At 37.3% G+C, this 25,259-nt stretch overlaps 1 protein-coding gene across 2 annotated transcripts in view; it reads left to right on the top strand.

Moving 5' to 3' along the window:
* The window catches only part of bmpr1ab (bone morphogenetic protein receptor, type IAb), a 70,253-nt gene that overhangs the window by 22,304 nt on the left and 22,690 nt on the right, over nt 1-25,259 (top strand). Inside the window, exon 3 of one of the 2 annotated variants that reach the window (XM_073917566.1) lies at nt 16,617-16,934. Coding sequence is in view for 1 of the 2 variants with exons in the window: in NM_001004585.2 (NP_001004585.2) it covers nt 16,775-16,850 (76 nt within the window). In the remaining variant the exon portion in view is untranslated. 2 annotated transcript variants of the gene reach the window in all.

Genomic DNA, 25,259 nt, shown 5'->3' with positions numbered 1-25,259 from the left:
ATAGTTTAAACCTGGTATTTATTTTTTGGGTTGAGTTTTCAACCAAGCATAATTTCAGTTTGATTCATCTATATCTTATTTCACACTTTTATATTCGAGAAATCGGTTGAGCACTGCATTTTATACAGTTATGAAATCTTTCCACTAAAATATTTTAGCATTTTTTTGTGCTGTTAATACCACATTTCAGTACCAAACATACCAAAGCGGGACAAACAAAGCCACCAGTCAGTCATTGGGCAAAAAGTTTCTGCTTAAACCAAACTTCCTCTACAGGACAGGTAGAAAGTTTGCCACAGATGATAAAACCTCTTTTGTTATCCAACAGCTATGGAATTTGAGAGCAGATAATAGAAAATATAGCATCTCTTTCCTTTATATGCCATGCCCTACTGCCTTTTGAGAGACAGCAGCTCAAAACAACAGCGATAAGACAACAAGTCTCCAGCAATCCCAGAGTCTGTCTTTCCAATCAATGTGGATAAGCAAGAAAAAATAGCATCATTTTAAACACCTTGTGGCAGACATCTTGATTTGTAAGCTCATGCAGGAACAGACATTCTGGCAGCACGGGCTCTGCAGAGTGTGAAAAGGATCTGTTTGATACAGAGGAATCTCCTGCCGCAGCCATTAAGTGTCCTGTCTGGAGGATTGGAGACATCGGAGAGCCCTGCATGAAGTGCTCTTTCATGCTTTGCTCATCAGGGTAACGTCCTTCAGCTCAAAACAATTTGCACTTAGTGTTTTTGGGGAAAGGGGGCAATGTCACATTCACTTGCCAGCTGGATGACATGTGTTTCTATACACAAAGGGACTAGCCACTTAGTAATATGGATTTTGTTCTTCGTATCCAAAAAGAATTGGCTTGCAAAGGTCAGCACTGTGGTCTCTGATCTGTCAGACAGGATTTCACACTCATAAATGTGTAGATTGGTGGAACTCAGATGACCTTCCATGGGTAGGGAACACTACTCTGATTTAAAAATGCAGAAAGGAAAATAAAATTGGATGGAAATGACATTCTAAGTGATATCCAAGCGTTTGTGGCTCCTGTACGTTCATTTACTATAAGGTTTTTAAAGAGCTATAGTAGCTCAATTTGTGCTACATAATTATTACTACAACAAAAATCCCTGTCTTAACGAGTATTTGTCAACTTCTCAAACATTCAAAATGGCTAATTCATTTATAAATGAAACGAGTGATTATTTATAAATGGATCTTTAAATCATTTACTCAAATGATTAGTTAAAAAAAAGATTCATCCCGGAACAAAATACTGCAATGTAGGGTCAGGTCGATAGACGATGCTATCGTCAATCACTGATGGCCGATAGAAATCATGATGCTGAGCCAGCATCGCGATACTCCATCGCAGCAGAAAACCGCTTGTGAAAAAATTCACACTAAGGCCCCGTTTACACTAATGCGTGTTAGTTTGAAAACGCATAAGTTTTGCTACGGTTAGGCCATCTGTCCACACTGGGCCGGAGTTTTCGAGCGCAGAAAACAGAGCGTTTTGGAAACACTGAAGAGGCCGTTTCCATTCTAAAACGCTGCTTCTCCGTCTCAGTGTGGATGGGGGTAAATGGAGACATCTGAAAACAGAAGCGGTGCTGCAGACATTCACCTCTCTGATTGGGGCTTTTTCCTCAATATTAGTAGCCTACACACACAGTTCTGCATCCTCTCCTTGAAGGTCAGACTTCACAAGTTTGATCTGGAAAACAGACTCCCAAGGACATTTTGGGTAATCTTCAAGGGGAACAGTGTACTTTATAACCGTATTCACATCATCCTGGCTACGTTGTTTCACTATATCTTAATAATGACATGATATAAGGAACTGCTATTTTCATTTTGATATTAACAACTTAACAGACAGCAGAAAAGGTTGAGGCGTTGTGCTGCATATATGAGCATCTTCTATACTGTATGCGTATTCAAAACAAGAGGGAGCCTATAACATTACTGCCTCCTCTTCATTTTTAATGAAAATATGAAACCCTCTCTTTTGCTGAATATCAGTTTTAATAATCCATAATGGCCATTATAACAGTATAATGTACAATAAATTTATACATTATTGGAAATTAAGGCAAGCAATCAGTCAATATACAGAATGTACGTGGTTACATTAATCATTAACTTGTCTTTGGGCTCAGTCAAAACACGTTACCTGAGAACAAGTCATAGATTAAAAAGACCAAAGTCGGGGAATATGTCGTTGGATAGAGACAACAAGAAAAAATATGACGTTTAACAAATATAGTGAGATTAGATTCAGCGTTAGATCCTTGATGCTCGGACGAGCACAGCTCTCATCTGGGTTGATAGGCTGCAGCGCATGCCTGAGTGCGTGTGTGTGTGGTCACGTGATGTGCGTTTTCAGCATTTTGGTGTAGATGGAGAGCTGTTCCGAAACGCTGAGTGAAACGCTAGTGTGGGCGCGGAGGCCCTTTACACTAATACGGCTTAGTTTTAAATTGCATTTGAAAAAGAATACGATCCCGTTCACACTGGCGTTTCAACTAGAAATTCTGAAAAGCCCCCCTTTCACACTATACCGTTTAAAACACACATGACATGACCCCACACACACACACACTCTCTCTGTCATGTATTGCAGTGCAGGGCTATGTGCGAGTCTGAATCTGAAGTCTAGCAGTCACCCCAGAGAGCAGTGCACGTCAGACAGTTTATCAAAGATATACCCCTGGATCGCGTCTCACTATAAGTATTATACAAGATATTTATTTAATCTTGTTTCTATCTAACGACTTTTAAATCGTATCTCTATCTAACGACTCTTCAGTCCTTTGAATCTATCAAGTAATGTGTCACAGCATCAGTACACTGCTTTAATCTGTCACTTTTACGCTTGTACTTAGTAATTTTAGCAAAAATCTCAGAGACTGTTGGTTGCTTGTTGTTGGTTGTGCTCCTATTTTATCAATCAAGTTTTTCGAAGCCATTGTAATGACACATCATTCTGCTTATTCATGCCAGAGTCCCGGGGAAAAAGTGATTGAAAGGTGGTAATTTGTATGTAACTTATCTTTATTTGTTTATGATTTGGTCAGGTAGTTGAAACTGTAGGCTACAAATGATTAATTAATTCGTTATAACTTAATTAATTATTTATAAATAAACAATTCACCACCGCCTACGACGATGATGCCATCATCCATTGCGATGTTTCACGTAAGACATCATACAATGCCAAATTGGTCAGCATCGCCCAACCCTACTGCGATGTTGATCTCAATGCACAAATGCTCTGCAGTTTGTTTCAGAAATAGTTTTGTTTGCAAAACCGAAAATTAGCCTATTTTGTCTAAATTGAAACTCAACAGGATTAACTTCTTGTTTGTTGTATAGTTCTTAGGACATCGGTCAGAGATCTCTATTTGCCGATAATCACATTCAATGACTCAAACGGTACTTGCTCTCATGAACCGAACGCAAATGTTTGTTTATGCATTTACAAGCAGAAGAAGATGCAAGTGCGCACCCATGTTATACATATAGCAGTTACTGCATGTATTTAGGCCATTTTACAGTTTGCAATGTTTCCAAATTGAATTGTTAGTAAAAAAATTTTGACCAATTTTTATTTATTTATTTTTTATGAGACAAGCTTAAGGGATTATATGCAGAATTTTTAATTTATTCTCTTGGGTAAGGAGAGATCTCCACTTAGGTATCATACTTTTGAAGGGAAAATGTGCTTAATGCATTATAATGCATCAGAATCGGTACTCTGTAACAGCTGACAAGGTATCAGTATTCAGTATCAGATGCAAAAATCCTGATCGGAGCATCTCTAATAGGTATATGTGACTACATATCTAATAAGGCAATTTTTAGTTTTTGTAATTTAACTTGATTTTAATTCTAAACTACATTTCAATAGGCATTATCATATAGGGAATGCTTTATAGACTTACAGGATGTGTTCATATGTATGAATGCCATAACTTCTTGCACATTGTAAAAATATAAGTATTATTATCGACAATAATTGTTGTAGGCCACTAGACTAAAGACAGTCATTTATTTTATACGTTTTCGTTTAGTGTTTGTGTGTGTTTTGTATATTTATATCATTTATGAATAGAATAGAATAGAATAGAATAGAATAGAATAGAATAGAATAGAATAGAATAGAATATGTCATTTGATGTATCCTTTCCCAAAAGTTTCACAATGATTCATATTTGGCCAACCTTTCCAAATATATCAGCACCAAATGCACCACAGCTATGCTAGTGACTAGTTAACTTGTTTACTGTGTGACATAAACAATTGTCTGTTTGATTTCAAATACACTGAACTCTGTGTTCATCTCATTTGCTAAAAATATCGACTGACCAATAAAATAATTATAGTCAAGTCATATGAAAATCAGTGAAGTCCAAATACACGTACAGTGTTGTTGATACAATTATCGTATGCTCACTAAGGCAACATCTTTTAAAAAATAAATAAAGTAAAAATTGTTTATTGCATTGCAAATCTTATTACTGTTAAAATAACTGTTTTCAATTCTAATACATTTCACAAGTTTATTTGTTCCTGTAATATGACAGGGTAAATATGATAGCTTTGATTATTAGGATTTTGATTAGAATGTTTTTCTGAAACCATAACAATGACTTTGAACAATGGAAAAAAACAAAACATTTGTCCCATTACACATTCTCTGGTGTCACATTTGTCACAAAAAAAAAAAAAAAAAACTGGCACTGTGCCTTTGTACAATAGTGTAATGTATAACGGTCAGAGCATATCTTGTCCAGTTTCCAGATTTGTGATTGTTGGGCTGAGCTTGGGCCTTCGGCTGTGTTTTTCAGAAATGAACCTCTCAGCCATATGTCTCAGTGACGTGAAGCCCTCTCTGGAGAATCAAGTTACATTTGATTGTGGAATGTGCTGGAGCGTGTGCATCTGCTTAAACAAAGCCTTATTTTCAGCTCAATGTTGTAATTACAGACTAGAATGGATCTAGCCGTCTTGTGAACCCACAGCAGCCTCTGCACAAGTTTCCCAGGATCTGCTCTGTACGTCCAAACAGAGAGTGTTTATGGCAGTAAATCTGAACCACCATTAACACAACTTCTCTCAGACAAATTTACTTACTTTTAGAAAAGTGTGTCTTCTGTGTGAGTAAATCTTATGATTGTAAAATTAAATTGTGATGTGCTGCTATTTGACATGGTGCTCATTGATGTTAAAGTGAGGCTAGAGGTGGACTCTCTGAAGTGGTTAGTTTCGGTGCAGCTTGTAGTCTGGCTCTTGTCTAGACATTTGGATCGATGGAAGTTTTTTGTTATAAAGAGGAAAAGCAGATTTGGAGTTTTGAAAGATAAATCCCAGTAAATTCGATGCTTAGACTTTTTCAATAAGGGTTTTTTTTTATTTTTTTTATAAAGAATAGGCTATTATTTAGCTATTCTTATTAATAATAACCCTGCAGAAAAAAACAGCTTGAAACCAGCCTAAGCTGGTAAACCAGCCTGGTTTTAAAGTGGTCTTGGCCATTTCCAGGCTGGTCTTAGCTGGTCAGGCTGAAAAAGGACCAGCCAAAACCAGCTTGACCAGCCTGATTTGAGCTAGACACAGCTTGCTTTGGCTAGGCAGGTCAAACTGATTTTATCTAGTCATCTCCCAGTCTAACCAGCTAAGACCAGGCTGGAAATGGCTGGCAGACGAGAATAAAACATTATATCATGCCATGTAACATTTATATTTGAGTTTTGAATTCTCCATTCTAAATGACTACTTTTGCTCTTCAGAACTATTATTAGTGCACTTGATTGAACACATCAAATGCTAAATAAATCAATACTGCCTCAATCGAATGTCACTAGTTGGTTTTAATTACCTGTTTTGAAATGTTAATTTCACTGCATATGCTATAATTGAAACATTTAAAGACTTTTATCCCTTCACATTGCATTTTTTTTTCATATTATAGTTTACAGTTGAAATTTGTACAATTTCTTATACTTTGAAAATGTCGTATTAAAATTATAGTATTAAAAAAAGAAAATTAAAAAAAAGCCAGAAATTAAAAAGTTCACATACAATTCTGTCATAATATTTCCAGTAGGCATGGGCCGGTATAAGTTTCTGACGGTATGATTACCTTGGATAAAAAAAATATCACTGTTTCACACTATTGTGATTACTGCTTTAATGTATGCTCTTTTTAAATTGTCTGGGTAAATACGACAACTTTTCCCCTTTGATGTATTTTTAATATATCCTTTTGTAACCGGCAGCAGACTCTGCTTTTGCTTTAATTATTCATCGAACAGATTATTATCAGGCCTAACATTAATCATCTTTCATGATCACACATGGTATGTTTTTTTTACCTGCTTTCTTTTGCTTACAGGTATTTTTAATAATATTGTTTAATTATGTTTTTTTTCTTTCTTTTCTTCTTTATTTTTTTTTTTACCCAAAATATTGCTTTAATATGAGATTAACTCTCCATTTACGTGTAGTTGGTCACATGGGACCTTTAGCCAGGATAGATAAATTTGGTAAAACCTTAATTTTGAGTCCTAAAAAAAATCATGTGAAAAAAAACTAATTGCAATGTGACACAACGCATTAGCGCATGCACATTAAGCAAGCTCATATGCAACACATGGCATGTGGACACAACACATAATCTAAATTAAGTAATTATAGCAAAGTCAAATTTAAGCATACAAAATATATTTTCCCAATAATAAAATTGCGGCTAGTGAAAAAGGCACGTGGCTAGTAATGTTGGAAATCTACTAGCCACAATGGCTGGGGATCAAAAAAGTTAATGTGAAGCCCTGGTGACAAACAATTGTAAATATGTGTCAACCACTATGGCATCACTATGGCCTTCACGTGGGTGTTTGGTAGAGCAGGATGAGTCAGAAAACCACATACAGCATCATCAGTGTGTTTTTGAACCCACAGCTGTCTGGTTTCAGTCCCGCGCCTCAAACCTCCGCCCCATTTCCTTCCCTTCAACTTTCTGCACTTTCCACTCAGTTTTACCCACAGATGTTTCATTTTTACCCTCTTGCACCTTTTCAGTATCATTACTATCAGTTGTATGGTCTTGTTTTCCAATAACCCTCTTTTAAATTTCCATTAGCCTGTTCTGTGTCTCTTGAGGGTTGTTCAGACATCAGATAAGCCACAGATACAAACTGAAGGCGGCTGTAGATGTGAGAGGAAAAGGCGAAAGGCAGGCAGTGCTGGTAGCAGAGCGTGACTGAGAGATTGGAAGAGGTGGAATGATGGATAGAGCAGGGGGAGGAGGACAGGAGAGAAGAAGTGCAGCAGGAGGTTTGCTCTGCAGGAACGTTTCAGTATTCTTATGGTAATCCAGCCTTGGATGAGCCTCAGAAGCAGCCAAGCAAACAATGAGAGTGGAGCCAGGAAGTCTGCTCTCCCTGCTGGCCGGCGTGACTTGAGAGGCAGGCGAGGCACTGGGTTGCCTGCAAGGAGGGGCCCCCAGGAGGGGCCAGGGAAACGCATGCCAGCACACATATCCACATACCACATTCACTCTATCTACCAGTTAGAGAGCATGCTCCGTGTTGACGAAAAGCATGTTTGTGTTTGAGTGTGTTGGGGTGAGCAGGGCTTGTCTTGTTTTTCTAAACACTTCATGGAGATGATGGACACATTTCAGTCCTGTCATTGTTAGATTACCTCTTTTAAGACATTCTGGTTTTAAAAGTGCAACTTGTTTATGCCTTTTTGCTGTAGGTTGATAATTGTTTATGATGGAATCACCATGTTTTATCCAATTAGATTATAAATTAAGGCCCTATGAAATCAGTTTCATCGTTTATCTATTTCTGATTTATTTTTCCTGAATTCTGTTTATTTTTTCAGTTTTTATAACTTTTTAAGTGTTTTATTGTGCTCAATTTTATTCATCAAAATAACTACATTACCCCAATTTTGGCACAGTTATCGATCACACAACGGATTTTTAATAGTGTGTTATTGTGGATGCCATCTGACAAAATGTCTAGGACACTTCATGACATCCTGATAAACCCACTGGATTGCTTTTTTATTATTTATTTTAGTCCTCAGCTAAGGGTTCCGTATCTCAAACGTTTACACTATGGGATGATATGGCATGGGATGATAACCGTTTTTTAGGTATACCGCGGTTTGGAATAGTCAAGGTTTTAAAACCCTACATTTTCTGCTATACTGTTCCAACAGTATATGTACGAATTAAAATTTTTTTGTTTGTTTTTTTTTTTCTTCTTTTTTTTAGGAAAACAGCAGAAAAGATATCCAAAGACACCGTTTTAAATTGTAAAAAAAATCAGTGTTTTCGAATCTAATGAAGATGGCAAAAGTCATAATTCAATTGAATTACTTAGCCTGACATGTTTACTGTTCCAAAATACTTTAGGTGTTTCTGAAAATAAAATACAAATTGTGTTCAAAGGGGAAAAAGTTTTAGATTTTTATCCAGACGTTTTAAAAAGAATATATTTTAGAGCAATAATCACAATACCTTGAAACTGTGATGTTTTTATTCAAGGTTACCATATCGTTAGAATCTTGGCCCATGTCTACTTAATTGACTTTTACTTGTTCAAGAATACGCTTTAAAGTATACTTAATTTGATTTGTTTATGTACTCAGATGTTCGACACTTGCACATTTGTGACAGCTTTCACAACTAAGCATAGGCCAGTATAAGTTTTTGACAGTATGATATCCTTGGATAAAAATATTACAGTTTCACGGTATTACTGTATTGTGATTACTACTCTAAAATAATTTATTTTTACATGTCTGAATAAAAAACTACTTTTTTCCAATTTAACAAATATAATTTACTTTAGAAAACATTTATAATATTTTGTAACAAAGCCTAAATAATTAAAATAAATAAACAACATCTGCTACCTTTAGTTTCAAAAACACAGATTTATTTACAAACACATTCAGAAAAAACTTCAGATCGGTATAACAGAAAATTTTAGCGGCTTTAAAACCATGACTTTTCCTAACTGTGGTAAACCTTGAAACCGGTTATCGTCCCATGCCTATCCAAGTCTGACCAGACCAAAAAGGTTATGTGTAACCCTTTATTTAATTAGATATAATTGTAAAGTGTATATATTAGGCATGGGATGAAACTGTTTTTAAAGTATATCACGATTAGAAAAAGTCAAGGTTTTAAAACAGCCAAAATTTTCTGCTATACCTTTCCTATGGTTTATGTAAAAAAAAAAAATTTTTGACTTTTTTTTTTTCTTTTTCTTTTTTTTTTTAGGACAACAGTATTACCAGCAGAGAAGATGCAGTTGGACATTGTAAAGAAATCTGAAGTCAATGAATAATTTGAATTATTTGGCCTGACATGTTTACTGCTGCAAAATATTTAAAATGTTTCTTAAAATAAAATATATTATGTTCAAAGGGGGGAAAAAACATCACAATACCGTGACTGTTATACTGTTAAACTGTTATATTTTTATCCAAGTTTATCATACCGTCAAAATCTATTACTGTCCAATGCCTATATATATAGAACAATATATAACATATATAAAGGTAACTATAAAACTGTGAGCATATTTAATTGTTTTATTTAGTTGATTTAGTTATCATGTTGATAAAAATTATGAATAAAACAATGTTGTGTTTGAATTAAGACTGTAATCCTTTAAAAATGATTGCCTTAAAACAATAGTTTTAAAACGATAGTGATTTATTTTTCATTTATTGAGCCAGCATATGTAATTTAATATCATAACATTGTACTGCTAATTCTGGATAAAATCATGTTCTTCAGTGTTGCTCTGTGTATTTTTTTATTTTTTGTCATAAGACTCTGGTTTTGTATGCAATTTTTCAGCATGTGCATCAATCAAGACCACAGACTTAAACCTCAAGCGGTTTCTTTATTCTGGTGAACATACAAAAAAAAAAATATTTTGAAAAAAGCTGAACATCTGTAACCTTGACTTCCATAGTAGAAAAAACTAATACTATGTATGTCAATTGTTACAGGTCTCCATCTTTCTTCACTGTGTTTTCTTTTGTGTTCAAGGGAAGAAAGCAAGTCAAAACAGTTTTGGATCTGTGAGTAAATAAAGACAACATTTTTCAGTTTTGTGTGAACAATCCCTTTAACAGGATATCCCGCGTGATCCCTTTTGCTGTTCATCTGTTCACCTGCCTTTCCAAAACCTGTCTGAAAGGGGATGTTTGGCATCTTGCGCTTATCTTTTCCTTCTATGAAATGGACTTAGCTGAAAAAACAAAGATACTCAAAGGCCCTGTCAAAGCAGCATTATCTTTGGGGAAGCGAGTGACACACAGCTCACTCTGTTCTTCCTCAGATTTCTGTCTCCAGAGTGACTTCCCCTTTCAAGCATCATATGATTGACGATGGTGGGAATGCCTTCCCAGAAACCACATGCCATGCCTCAGTGATTTGCTATAAGGTGTGGTCATTCTATATGGTGGCTACAGTTGCTTTACCTTTCGCCCTCGTCTCTCTGCTCTTTCATCCATTCAAAGGAAATTAATGAGGAGCTTTCCTCTAAAGGAATTCTCAGCGAGACTATAAATTATGCCATTTAGCTGCACGACTCTATGGCATCTTTGGCTTCTGATTTAATAGTGCTCCATCTGCTGCAGAGATTTGCTTGGTGCCAGTTTTCAAACTCTGTTATTGGTATTAAACTTTGTGTCACTGCAGATTCACATCTGTAGTAATTCTGATTTCTAACAACAAGATAAAATGGATTTTTCCAAGCCGGGACTTTGTGATTTGAATAAAAAATGAAAAATCTGAATTTTTTTCTTTTCCTGCAAATTTAAGAAGGCTATTCTCTTTACCCATAATACAGTATTTCTCAAACATTTTGAAATACTATTACAGTTTAAAATAAGTATCTTTATTTATTTTATTAAATGTAGTTTAAAATGTAATTTATTCCTGTAATTTAAAACCCAATTTTCAGCATCATTACCTCAAACTTTTTAAAAATCATACTGATCCCAAAGTTTTTGCTTGCAGTGTATATTTCACTTTATTTCTGTGTTGTGACTGGTGAAGTGATCTCGTTCACAGATGTAAGTGTCGAGGCTTTATGATTGGATTGTTCTTTCTCTGTCAGCACACTTCCTGTCCTCGGGCCCTGAAGCTTTCCACACAGGCTAGTCCTGACATGCTTTTACTAGACTTCTGCCTCTCTCAAGGCAAAACTTCAGAGTGAATCTTTCAGTCTGGTTATTTACAGGCTTTAATGCAAGATCCAACCCATCCATGAGTATGAGTGATCTAATCACATTCATCATAATTATTATTATTATTATGAATGCTAGTTGATGACTGAATAAATTTTAAATGTAATTAAAAAATAACTACTGTTCTAACTGTTAAGCCTTTTTTATTAAACATTTATAGTGCAGTATTATTTAATATATACTTTTTTATTATTACAAATCTAATATAAATACAACTTTAATTAGCTTTTAAATTGCTGATTTAATTGTCAAACAAACATTTACTAAAAAACGGAATCATATTAAAAAGAAATGTTGTATGTATATTTTTAATAATATTAAACACTTTAATAATATTTAAAAGTGTAATATTTTTGTCATGTAATAATGGCTGTATTATTATGATTTTATATTATTAATATGAAGAAAATTAGTTGCTATTATAACTGATTACATCACTAGAATATTTGCTCTATTAAATATATATAGTAAATATGTGTGAGTTTCAGTACTGTTTTTAATGTAGTTTAATTGAATAAATAATTTTGGATATTAATTATGAATAAATAATAATAGTAATAGTACAAATAAGAGCATTAGTAGTGGATTTCATATATTGATTCAATGTTTTGATATTTACATTATAAAATGTAATAAATATTTAAATATTAAAATAAATAATAATGAGAAATAGTGATAATGAAATAATAAAAACAAATGTGTATTATAGTACATTTATGAAATACTACTATTTATTAGCAGGTGTGAACATGTCAAAAAACAAATTGGGAAAAAAAATAACTAACAATGCAATTTGGAAGCAACATATCTCAATCAAGAAAACATTTAGAGTGCTAGTTGCTGCAAAAGAAGTTAAAATGCAAACCTATTAATCCCTTACTTCTTTACTTAAAGGGCAGTAGATCTATAAACTACTGTTTATTGCATTAAGTACATTACAAGAAGTTATATTATTAAATATTCAAGTGAAAAAATATAAGTTTTACGTTTTTTTTTTTTGTTTTTTTTTTATCTAATATTTCCAACCAGGTTTCAGTGAACTTGCAATATTGTCAAAAGCACTGAACATTTAGTTCTGTTCTAAAAAGGCCTAAATACATGCAAGATCATTCAAATATTTTACTCATCTCCAACAAACACAAACATTTGCTATCGGTTCATGAGATCAGTGAATACCAATTAAGTCATCAAATGTGATTATCGGCCAATACCGTTGACCGGCTGATTGATCAGAGCTTCCCTAATAATAATAGGTAGTAGTAGTGGAAAAAGAATATTTTATTGCTCTTCCTTAGAATGTAGCATGCCAGTTTAATAATTGATGTGGGAAAGAATGAGTTGTTGAAACCTATTGCTGGTCACATCTCTCCATCCCTTGCCCTGTGGTCCTGTGTGTAGAGGGATCCAGTCTGTCTTAAGGGGTCCCTAAGGGGTCCCTGTGAGCCACGGGAGCCCCGCCTTTTGTTTCCCCATTACCCAGGAGTCAGGGAAGTGTGAAAAGTAGGGCGCAGGTCGGGGCTCTTTGTCCCCCTTGGCCAAATGAAAAGTGACAGACACCGGCCCCCTCTCTGTGCCTGTTAATTCAGGCCCCCAGTCCCGCGGAGCCTCTGGGAGCCACTAATTGCATCGAGACAAGCAGGAGCTAAGAGAGAGCAGACACATTATGTTATTAACGCTGGACAGAACCCAACATCAGCCCTCTGAATGGGACACTCCAAAAAATGTATTTCTGTCATCATTTGCTCAAACCTTGACTTAGGAGCATAAAGCAAGATATTCAAAAGAGTGGAACAGTAGGATATTTTTTCATGGTTCTTAGAACTATTAGCAGAAGAACTATTTTTAAAGGGTGCTTGCACTGCAGGAACTGAGAATGATTTTACTTCTAGGAACACCGTTTGGAGGAACTAAATAAGCTCCTATTTTAGAGCAGTCTTATCCAGCGTAATAGGAACTAGTGACATAAATGTTTACTGATTGGGTAAACTGATGCCATGCGAAAGCTGGCACAGCATGCATTGAGAAGAGTTACAGTGGACATCCAGGCTAATGTTAGCAGCATTTGCCAATTGCATTTGCCTTAGATGTTGTGCAATTTTTCCTTAGCCTCGATGATATGTAGGACTACAAGGTTCCCTAAGGTTACTTAGTTCTCTTTGCTGTTTCAATCATATTACTTATGCCTCATTTTCACTAAGCAGTACGGTACAGTACAGTATAATTTGGTACAGGTCATCTTCATCAGGCTTGCATTTTTACTGCCAACATCACTACTGCTTACTAAGGAGAAAGTCATACGGGGCACTTGTATATTGCATCTGTAACACACTCAAATTCATTAATTTAAATTTAGGCGAGAGGCAACCACACGCAAATAGAGAAGCACTTCATGATTTCTACATGGTTAGATGCAACAAGTGAACTGCCCCATGAAGAGCTACGGAGGACATACAACCGATCACATTCTTGCTTTTTGGCATGTGGCTTTGTATCACAAGAAGAGACTAGCCTTTCTTTGACCATTAGCTATGATTCCATTCAAAAATGCGAATTAAATTTATGTGCAAAAAAGACGTGCATAAAAGACGTGGGAATAAAGCAGCGTTTCCATCCAACCAGTTAAAGAGAACAAAATCATCATTTCCTGCTTAACTGGCGCCAAATATCAACATTAAAAATGGAATTTGTTGCGCTAGGAGAAGCTGTGTGAATATTTTCTTTATCTAATTAATGACTCAGAAGACTATGCCAACATGCACTGAAGGCATGTTGGAGTTGAAGGTGTGAGACGCGGAACACAGACACTCTTGACAGTTCTGGAGGTATTTATGATATAATATCACGAGTACTGAAATGGGAAAGGCATTTTAGAATGACCAAAATAACATTTCAGATGTTTTACATTGTGCTCAGCCTGCTGGTTTGTCCAGTCACACACATTTGTATCATCACATGATCTCTTGTAACCTTATCACATGACTTTTTTTTTTTAAGCGAATACTGGAATTTGTTCTGAAAAAGTATTTCAATCGTAGTTTATGCACATCTTTTCTTATTGAATAAAAAGTTTATCCTACTCTGTTATGCGCACGTTTTATGCACATTTTCAAAACTTTTGCGCATCTTACCATTTCCAACATCTGATAAAAAAAAAAAAGATGTATGTGCATATCTAAAATTCGCATAAAAATAGGTGGATGGAAACATAGCTACTGCAAGTCATATTTTAGTTGTTTTTAAAAATAGTCTTTTCTGTGTGGTTGTTCACCCTATAGCACTTGCTAATGATGATTCTCTTTAAACCTGTAGTGTTCAGCAGCGAGTCTAGCCCCACTTTTAGGGCGTACTCCCACTATGTACAGTTGCCTTGAACCAGGCCAAAGTACGCTTGTTCCCCTCCTGTCTCAATCGAATCGCATTACATTTGGGCCTGGGCATGCTTGCATCATCAATGATGCGCTGTTCAGTAAGCACTTTCGCTCATTACAGTGGAGATTTTAATATGCAGTGACACGAAGTCAAATATTTCGCCGAACAGATCAGCCACTTTTCACGCTCATAAACAACCATAAAGTTCTCCTGCTGCAGATATTAGGTTTGCTGAAGGTGCACAGCTGTCGTGCAGTAAGGGGGTTTGCAATCATTAAACAGTAAGAATGATTAATTAATTCAAATGAAACGGCCCCGTAAAAGCTACGTTTCGCTTTCAGTTTCGGACTCTGGCGCGTTTTACACTCACACATAAGTGTACCACCCTAAAGCCCAAGTGAATCACGCTCAGGCACACCTCTTCCTACTGGGCCAGGTTAAGTAAACCATGCCTGAGCCCCATTCAGAGCACCCAAACTTCTTTAATGATACAGCAAACGAGCCTGATCACTGTTCGGATAGCATAGTGTGAGTATGCCCTAATTACTGTACTGTTGTGCTAGGTATTCTTGTGAAACAGTCCCAAAATGTTGTATGATTTGCTATTTTAGGACTTAAAGCAATGGAAAGGGAAATAAATTTGTACCATACTATACTGTACTGAAAGAGCCATTATATTATGATAAACTCATGACACACAATGAAAATGCAGCTTTGATCTTGATCTTTCATCTTCACCAGCACTTTTACAAAACAATTATTTGAATGAATTATTGAACTAATCACTCATTCAGACAAGACTTGACGCCATCTAATGATGGTTTAAGTGTCAAATTTATTGATCCATAACAGCCAGAGTACCAACAAAAAAACACTCCGCTTAAAGGGTTTAATTCACTTTTTTAAAGCTCAAAAACTTGTTCTATAATTATTGTTAATATACACTATCTGACCAAAGCCTTGTCAAAGATCCCAGTTGTACAGGCAATAAAAAATGACTTGACTTTTAGTTAATCATTTTGAAAAGTAGCAGAAGGTAGATTTTTCTTATGAATCATCTGTTGAGCTGCATTCCAATCATCACAAATACTGCAGATGACCTATTGGAACCCACATGGACCCAAGATTCTCTCAAAAATCATTCAAGTTTGGTGAAGGAAAAATCATGGTTTGGGTTGCATTCAGTATGGGGGCGTGTGAGAGATCTGCAGAGTGGAGTGCAACATCAGCAGCCTGAGGTATCAAGACATTTGTGCTGCCCATTACATTACAAACCACAGGAAAGGGCAAATTCTTCAGCAGGCTAGCGCTCCTTCTGATTCTTCAGCCTCCACATCAAAGTTCCTGAAAGCAAAGAAGGTCGAGGAGCTCCAGGAATGGCCAGCCCAGTCTCCAGACATGAACATTATTAAGCTAGTCTGGAGTAAGATGAAGGAGGCATTGAAGATGAATCCAGAGAATCTTGATAAAATCTGGGAGTCCTGCAGGAACGCTTGCTTTGCATTCCAGATGACTTTATTAATAAGTTATTTGAGTCACTGCAGAGCTGTATGAATGCAGTCCTCCAAGCTCATAGGAGTCATACAAAATAATTATTTTTCCACTGCAGCAAGACTTTATATTCTACAATGTACATTTTTTCTGTTAAGTAAGAATACTTTTGTCTTAGCAAAGTCAGACCTTACTGTCCTAATTAAATAATTAAAAATCAAGGCATGATCATATTTTATTTTGTTAAAATAAGTGTAACCTAGAGGCCTTTGCCTTTCATATTAGGCACTTTTGATACCGAATGATCAACTAGAAGTCAAGTTATTATTTGTTGTTCCTAAAACTTATATAGAGGACAATAATTTTGTCAGGTAGTGTCGTCTTTAAATGTCAATATTGCATATGTCTTTTGTACATCATGATTGTTCAGAAATTAATAAGTGTCTCTCTCTTTATTACAGGGTTTTCCACAAGAGGAGACTGTAAAGAGGCCTTAGAGAAGTCTTCATACTCTTACCGTGTCCATTCATCTTCACAACTGATTGGATACTTCAGTAATTCAAAAGTGGTGCAGTACATCACAACCAAAACAGCCATACAGTTCCACAACTCGACCTTCATGATGAAAAGCACCTTCACGATCATCGTCATTGGCGTTTTAGTAGCTGCTGTCCTCCTCTCACCATTGGCCGAGGGTAAGTCCAATTCATTACTATAAAGTGCCTACATTTGCCCATTGCGTTATTCCCAGTGGATACAGATGCTTGTCAGTAACCTCAGTGTGTGTCTTTTGGATCGTAAACAAAAATGTGTTTTTTGTTTGGCCTTGATTTGAGTGAAGGAAGAAGGCGAAAACTGATAGGGTCATCTGTTTTGTTTCATCTGGATGCTTAATAGAAATCCAACAGCAATTTATAATACAAAGCAGACTGAGACAGCAGGAGAATTGATTTCGCCGTGTTTGGATGATACCCAGTGTTAGCAGAAGCCTGTTTTAATGGATGGTGGCCTTTAAAAACATGGCGTGGTAATGGCCTCGCTTTTTATTCTCATCAGGCCCCGAATGCTCTGGATCCGTCTCCTCACATTTGCGATGCATTAGCAAACAAACACTATCTGCCAGGATATTCATCTGAATTACATTATTTAATTTTATTGATTTGATGCCCTTGTGATCTTCTCTCAGATGGGTCGGCAGTAATGGAGACTTTGACTCCATTTCAGGTAAACGCAGACATGAGGAACTGCACACTTCTTTTCTCTCTCAAATGACTGGCTTTATGTGAATGTAATGGCCTCTTTTAGAGACTGTAGTGTGTTCACGTAATTCATTCATTCACTCAGAGGTGATTTATTTTTGGAGAATACACATCTTTAGGCTGAGGTGTGAAGAGGTTGCTGGGGTCACATTCGGCTGTGCAGAGAAACAAAGCTTGGGCCATTGTTTTGAAATTGGAGTCTGTTTGTGTGTTAAGGAGAGGATTGGGGAAATTTAGTTTACGCATAGCTTTTGCTACATTTTCGCACTCCGTTCACACTATCCTAGAGTTTTCGAGCCCCAAAAACAGAGTGTTTTGGAAACTCTGAAGACGTTTCCTTTTAAAACGCTGTTGCTGCTTATCAGTGTGGATGGGGGAAAATGGAGACATCTGAAATTGGTGGCACGGCTGCAGACATTACACTATCTGATTTGGGCTTTTTCTCAATATTAAGTAGCCAATTCAAAGTGCAGTCTTGCATCCTTACCTTGAAGTTCAGACTTCACAAGTTTGATATGGAAAAGAAACTCCCGAGGATACGACGGGTAAATCTTTCAAAGGGAACAGTGTACTTTATAATACTTCACATCACCCTGGCTATGTTGTTTCACTATCTTAACAAAAATATGAATATATGATGAAAGGAACTGCCTATTTTAATTTTGACAACTTAACAGACACCAAAAAATGTTAAAGCATCGTATAGTTACATAGCCTATTTATGTGACAGTCATCTTCACTGTATGCATATTTATAACAAAACAGAGCCTGTAATGTAACTGTCTGTCTCTTTCATTTTCATTAAAGAAATAGGAAACATACCCAGTCTCTTTTGCTGAATATCAGTTTAATAATCGCCATTATTAAAGTATAACGTAATAATAGGTAACATAATAAAGGCAAGCAATCAGTCAAATGTGCAGAATTGTTGTACGTGGTTACTTTAATATATTGAAGGGGTGGTCCACTATGATATCATATTTTAAACTTTAGTTGATGTGTAATGTAGCTGTGTGAACATAAACAACATCTCTGAATGTAAAAAGTTCTAAGTTCAATGCAAAGGGAGACCTTGGTTTTTAAAGAGTTAGCTTGGCAAAGCCTACAATGAACGAATTTTAGGGACTACAAAAAATACTTCCGCCCCGAGTGAGATCACAAAGGTTCGTTTACTGCGCACACAAACTGCGCAGCTAAGGGCCGCGGCCAGAGGCGCTGTAACGTTATAGCAGAGATGAAGCTAAAACTGCGTCCAAAGCTGCTGTTTCCACAGAGCTTCGTCTGTTTACAGTTCAATATTAATTATGTTCCAGAGAATTATAAAATACATAGCAAGCAAGATTTGACAAAACAGCTCCAGAATCTCTCCCAGTTCAGTGCTGGATTCAGCTAAAATCTCAAAGCAGAAGCTGTGAACTACAACCTGTAAGTGTTTTTATTTGTTAAAATTGATCATGACATGTACAGTGTTTAGCGTTAACAGTATGCTGTAGCAACAATGTAAACAATGCGAAATGCTGCTTTGCAATGTTAACGATTTAGCTACAAATTCATATTTATCAGTCAAACTGCTGTAAACACACACACACACACACACACTCCACTAGCACGTTCGTGTCTCTTATGTGTGTGCGCGACTTTGCATTGATTGTCTTTAGGCTGCTTTTCCATGCGTTTCAAATCTCAGACAATGAAGTCGCAAAAGATATGTTGATGATCCAAATTACTTACATCTACATATTTCAAATATATGTGAAGCACGTTGTGTAACGTAGAGTTAAAAAAATACAGGATAGCTCACCTGACTCGTGGTAGCAGCAGAAAACTAAATCAAGGCTCACACAGGTCGCATCCCACATCTTGTGCTTTATTCTTGTCCTGATATATTACAGAAAATAACTTAATCCGAGCATCAGAGAAACAGAAAAAAAACTGCCTTGCACATGCGCTTGTTATAGAAAGTTTACACATTCACACACACACACACACACACACACACACACACACACACACACACACACACACACATAGACGCACACACAATGGCAAACGCTCTTAAAGGACCCGTGCCCCATTTTCACTCATTACAGACACTTGTCAGATCTTATTTTAGTGAGCAGGCAGGAGGTTGACTGAGATTTACACAGCAGAAAAGTGCGTGCTGTACGGGCGTGACATGGAGCCGATCCGCGAATCGCAGCACTTTATGACAATGACCAATCAGAGTCACTTAAGGGCGGGCTTTTTAGAGGAACTAGGAAATATATTAGTCGTTTTCATGTTAGCTAAGTAGCTGTTTATAATCAAAGTGAGATATATGAAAAATAATGCGATTTCCTTCAAGTGAAACATGAGCACACATTGCTTTGCATCTTATAAACACAATCAAGCCGTAAAATTACATTCTGGACCACCCCTTTAACACAAAATATCTTTGAGCCCAGGCAAAATGCGTTACTTAAGAACAAGTATTAGATTCAAAAGACTGAAGAGTCATTAGATAGAGACAAGATTGATTAAATATCACAACTTAAATATTAACAACTATAGTGAGATGAGATCCAGTGGCATATTCTCTGAACTGTCTGACGTATGCATCACTCACCTGGGCAGGTGTGCTCAAAGCACCCGTGGACTGCCTGGAGCTCAGACGTCAGCATACGCTGCAACACATGCCAGAGTGTTTGTTGTCACGTGCATTTCAGCGGTATAGTGTGGACAGAGATCTTTTTAGAAATGCTAGGGGAAACACCAGTGTGGATGTTGATTGTTTTCATTTGTAGTACATGGGAATTCTGGAAATGACTATTTCTCTTCTAGGGTTTCACCGTAGAATGGTAATGAGCAAATGAGCAAATGAGCGCTAATGCATTTGCTATTTAAACAGCGTACACTGGGAACACAACGAACATTGTCAGTTGTGGTGATTTATTTATTTTGGGGGCATAGATTTCATTTTAGTTCAGCTATGAATTAAAGTGTACTTTGTTACATAATAGTTTGTTATGCAGTCAACAAGTTTTCCTGCCAACAAAACACCACTCAGCAGTTTTGCACTGGTCCAGCCTTGTTGCATAAACAGTAGGTTCATTGTTTACATTTGACTCTGGAGTGTCTCTGAGTTGCCCACTGTTGTCATGAGCTTTTACTATCTGTTTCTGTTAAGTTCTTTGACGTTCATTCTGCCCTAAGTGCATCTCTATTTTAGGCAATAATATCCTGGAGTCATAAATGCTGTCTATTTTTGGCAGGAAAGCCATGAGAGAGAGAGAATGTGTGTGTTTTCCTACCATCAGGAACTGGAGTTATGACCCAGTGGAGTCTTTTAGAAAAAGAAAAACAGATTGAAAGAGATTAAGAAGTTTAAATTAGTAAGTTCACAACCCCATTACCTCCTTTTAAAGTTAACCCTTCTGCATCCTTTGGAACATTTCTGTCTTTTTTAGTTTATTTGTTGCTATCATTTTGGTTGTGTAAATGCATAAATTCAGTTTTAGATTTTTAATTTGTATTTATTTATATTTTTATTTATTTTTTGATAGAGTGTTTCAAGAATCTTGGGTGGGGTTCTGGTGGTTCGGAAGACAAAGGTCCAGCATGTATCCTATACATGAGGTCATTTTTCCTATTTTGACTGCTATACCATCATAATCAGTAGGGATGTCCAGATTCGATCATGTGATCAGAAATTAGGCCCAACCACACAGTTTCAGACTTGCTTGGAATCGGACATTACCTCCTGATCAGGACTCGAATATATATATATATATATATATATATTTTTTTTTTTTTTTTCGCATTATTTTTAAACACATCTTTATTTATGCGCTGGCACAAAGTTAGACCTTCTTCTTGACTTCACACAGAAACAGCAATGTGTGCGAAATGACTTAATTTTGTTGGAGAGACGCTATTGGGTAAATGCCTACAAAGTAGAACACGGAAGCAGCTTGAAGCGGAAAGCGGTCTGTAATAAATAAATTTCCCTCACGGGAGTTGAAAAGTTGTTTTTGTTCACTGCTCTGACACTGTTTCAACTTTACGATTGTTTGGATTGGTCACTGTCTGCTTGTTAGCCTAGCTTAGCCTCTTTAAATATATTCCTGCTTCTGTCGTTCTCCTCCCTGTAAAGGAACAAAAGAAGAAATGTGTGCTGGAAGGAATTCCTTCTCGCCCGTAAACTTAACCAGAGCCTTTAAAACAAAGGCTAACTACCCTCGGTCACTGCAAAGGTTCCTGTTAAACACTGCTGAATGTTTTGTTATGTTTTTTTTTTCCTGTGGAAGCTGATCTGAGGGCAGGTTTAACGACTAACAGAGACTGCAGTCTGCTGACTGCATATGGCGGCTCGTTCCTCTGAGAAATGTCATGTCATTCAACACATTTCACACAGGCTTTCAATGCTGGAACTAATAAATGAACTTTATGGAATTTTTCTGCCTTCAGAGGTGAAGGTGAGCTTGAGCATGTATAGACTGAGACTCACAGGAGAGAAAAACTGGCAGTGAGAGGATCAGGTTACTCCACTGTGAGGAAACCCAAGCAGACTAGAATATAACAATCAAATTGAGGCTTTTTTTCATTATAAAGTAAATATATTGAGGTTATATGATTTTAGATCAGCGCTTGGTTTGTTTTGTTTTGACTTCCTAGGTTATTAGCCGAAATATACCATGCACTATCTGACAAAAGTATTGTCATAGCTCCCAGTTGTAAGAACGAACTATAACGAATTATAACTTGACTTCAAATTGATTATTTGCAAAAGTGGCAAAAGGTAGATTTTTCCGATAAATCATCTGTTGAGCTTCATTCCAATCAACAAAATACTGCAGAAGACTTACTGAAACACACATGGACCCAAGATTCTCACAGATATCAGTCAAGTTTGTTGAAGGGAAAATCATGGTTTGGGGTTACATTCAGTATGGGGGCGTGTGAGAGATCTGCAGAGTGGATGGCAAAATCAACAGCCTGATATATCAATACATTTTTGCTGCCCATTACATTACAAACCACAGGAGAGGGCAAAGTCTTCAGCAGGATAGCGCTCCTTCTGATTTTTCAGCCTGAAAAAATTCCTGAAAGCTAAGAAGGTCAACAAGCTCCAGGATTGGCTAGCCCAGTCAACAGGTATGAACATTGTTGAGCATGTCCGGGGTAAGATGAAGGAGAAGGCATTGAAGATGAATCTAAAGAATGAACTCTGGGAGTCCTGCAAGAGCGCTTTCTTTGCCATTCCAGAAGGAGTCATACACAATATTAAATATTTTTCCAATGCATCATGACTTTATATTCTATACTGTACATTATTTCTGTTAAATGACAAGACTTTTGTCTAAGCAAAGACAGACCTTAAAGAGCCCATATTATACATGAAATAGGGTCATATCCTGGTTGTAAGGGTCTCCAACAACAGTCTAATATGCATGCAAGGTCAAAAAACACTTTCATGGTCTTATAATCTGCATTTATTTTTACCTAATTATCCCAGCGACTCCTGTATGAATCGTCCAGTGATTCATTTGTTCCCAAACCCCTCCTTAGCGCGGAGCTAATCTGCGCTGATTGGACCGATGACAGTCTGTCGCGATTGGTCGACTGCCTTCAGTCAGAGAGGGAAATGGCCAATAGCTAATCAGCAATTTAAAAAGTAATCACAGTTCATACACGCTCGATAGTATAGACGTGGATTTTAGCTGCCACACTATGGCGAGTGGATAGTGCCACGGATAACCGAACGAAGGAGACAGTCGTGTACTCGCCATACCACACACACACAAAAACACACACACACCTCCGGATGACAACGCTCCCGCTTCCGCCCGCACCCGCCAGGTTTTAGCCTGAGAACCCGCTCCGTTTTCTGCCCGCCGCGCCCGGTCCCGCTAGAGCGGAGAACACAACCAAAAATCACCCAGTATACAGTCCAGACAGCCAAGCTGTCGTTCGTTCGTTCGTTCGCTCTCTCTCTCGCTCTCTCGCTCTCTCTCTCTCTCTCTCTCTCTCTCTCTCTCTCTCTCTCTCTCTCTCTCTCTCTCTCTCTCTCTCTCTCTCTCTCTCATACGCGCGCGTGCGCACTAACACACACACAAGCACCACGCAGACTCTCTCTTTCTAATTCGCATAGCAATATCCGTGATATTGCTAGACAGCCCACTCCCGTCCCAAATTAAACCCGTTACCGACCGCTCCCGCGATTTATTCGGAAATTTATTCCCGCGGCTGTCCCCGCGCCAGATTTCTGCGGCGCGGGAATAAATTTCCGAATAAATCGCGGGAGCAGAACTCTAGCACGGAGCTCCATAAACAAACAGCACGCGTCGCGTTTTTAACGTGACTTTGCACGCGATAAGATCAAATATCCAGTTAACCTGATACAGTACACGCGGTTACAAGTAACAAATCACAACTAAATACATTTGCAAGCTAGAGTAAACGAGGCAACAACTTTAACCGCACGTACTTACACTTGAGAAATGGAAGAAACCCATCCTGACGTCCATCAGTTACTCTTTACTGATCCTTCATTTAACAAACTCAGATGAAGTATTCTTTGTAGCATGTAGCTTCCAGAAGTTTCCAACTGCTTGGTTATAATGCTGAGGTTTCATCTTTGGGTAGAGACTCAATATATCCATCTGCAGTGTGACTTCAATCGACCGGCATGTTTGTGTGCGTGTGTTTGTGGGTGTGCGTGTGTTTGTGGGTGTGTGTCTGGGTTTCTGCGTCAGAGGGCGGGGCCTCAGGTTTGAAATCTCCCGGGTTTGCGCGTGCACGTGAATAACTTGGTTTCGTTCGTACGTCATGGCGAAACACCTAATGAGTCGGTATCAAGGCGACTCGTTTGAAGCACTATGAGTCGACTCTTTTATAGATGAATCAACCGTTTTAAACACTGTATTCTTACAGATTTAAGCCTTAGCTGGATACTTCGCTTCACTTAGAGCTGTGTTACACACTACATGGAGGGGAATTTTCAAAAACCCATAATATGGGCTCTTTAATGTCCCATTTAAATAATTAAATAATAAAAAAATCAAGCCATGGTCATATTTTATTGGTAAAATAAATGTAATCTAGAGGCATTTGCTTTTCATATAAGCCATTTCTGATAACAAATCATCAACTAGAAGTCAAGTTCTTATTTGTGTTCCTAATACTTGAATAGGTGACAAGACTTTTGTCAGGTAGTGTATTTTTATACATGTATATTGTTCCTTTGCCCTCAATTGCCATTCTGCACTGCTTTGCCATATTGGGCCGCTCGCCCGGGTCCCACTACAGGAAGCTTATTGAGTCTATTGTCGGCGTTGTGAGTTTCCCCAACACTTTAACTATTTCCTTTATTGCGCTCCCTGATAGGTAGAGGACTAAACATGCCAAATGCATGCCGCTCTCCGGAAATAATCATTACAGTCTGACAATGAAGGCCTATGTTGCTGTGCGAGACTCTGCCTTTTCCTTGTTTTTGGTAAACCACAGCATTTGAATAGCGTTTGAGCTCCTGTATGGTGACATGTGTTCAGCGGTGCGGCCTGTTAAAGGCGGTCTAAACTCTCACTTTTATAGCTTGCTGTTGGGTACTTGACTCTAGAGGTGTCTCTGAGCCCATTAGAGCTTTACTTTTTTATAACGCCAGCCAAACTTTATTGGTCTGTGTCAGGCAGGCTGTTGTTTTCCACATGTTCCCTTTTTTCTTTCCCTCCTCATTCCGTTTTTAACAAGCCGGTCCTCAAATAAGACTGGATTATTACGTGTCAGGGGGGATTTTTGCCCCGAAATGGGAGCCCGTGTGATAATTATAATGATCGTTATTGAAGAGATGAAAGTAAATAAATAATA

This window comes from Danio rerio, chromosome 12, assembly GCF_049306965.1.
Source record: "Danio rerio strain Tuebingen ecotype United States chromosome 12, GRCz12tu, whole genome shotgun sequence".
NCBI lineage: Eukaryota > Metazoa > Chordata > Actinopteri > Cypriniformes > Danionidae > Danio > Danio rerio.
This window is presented reverse-complemented; position numbering and strand designations above follow the sequence as displayed.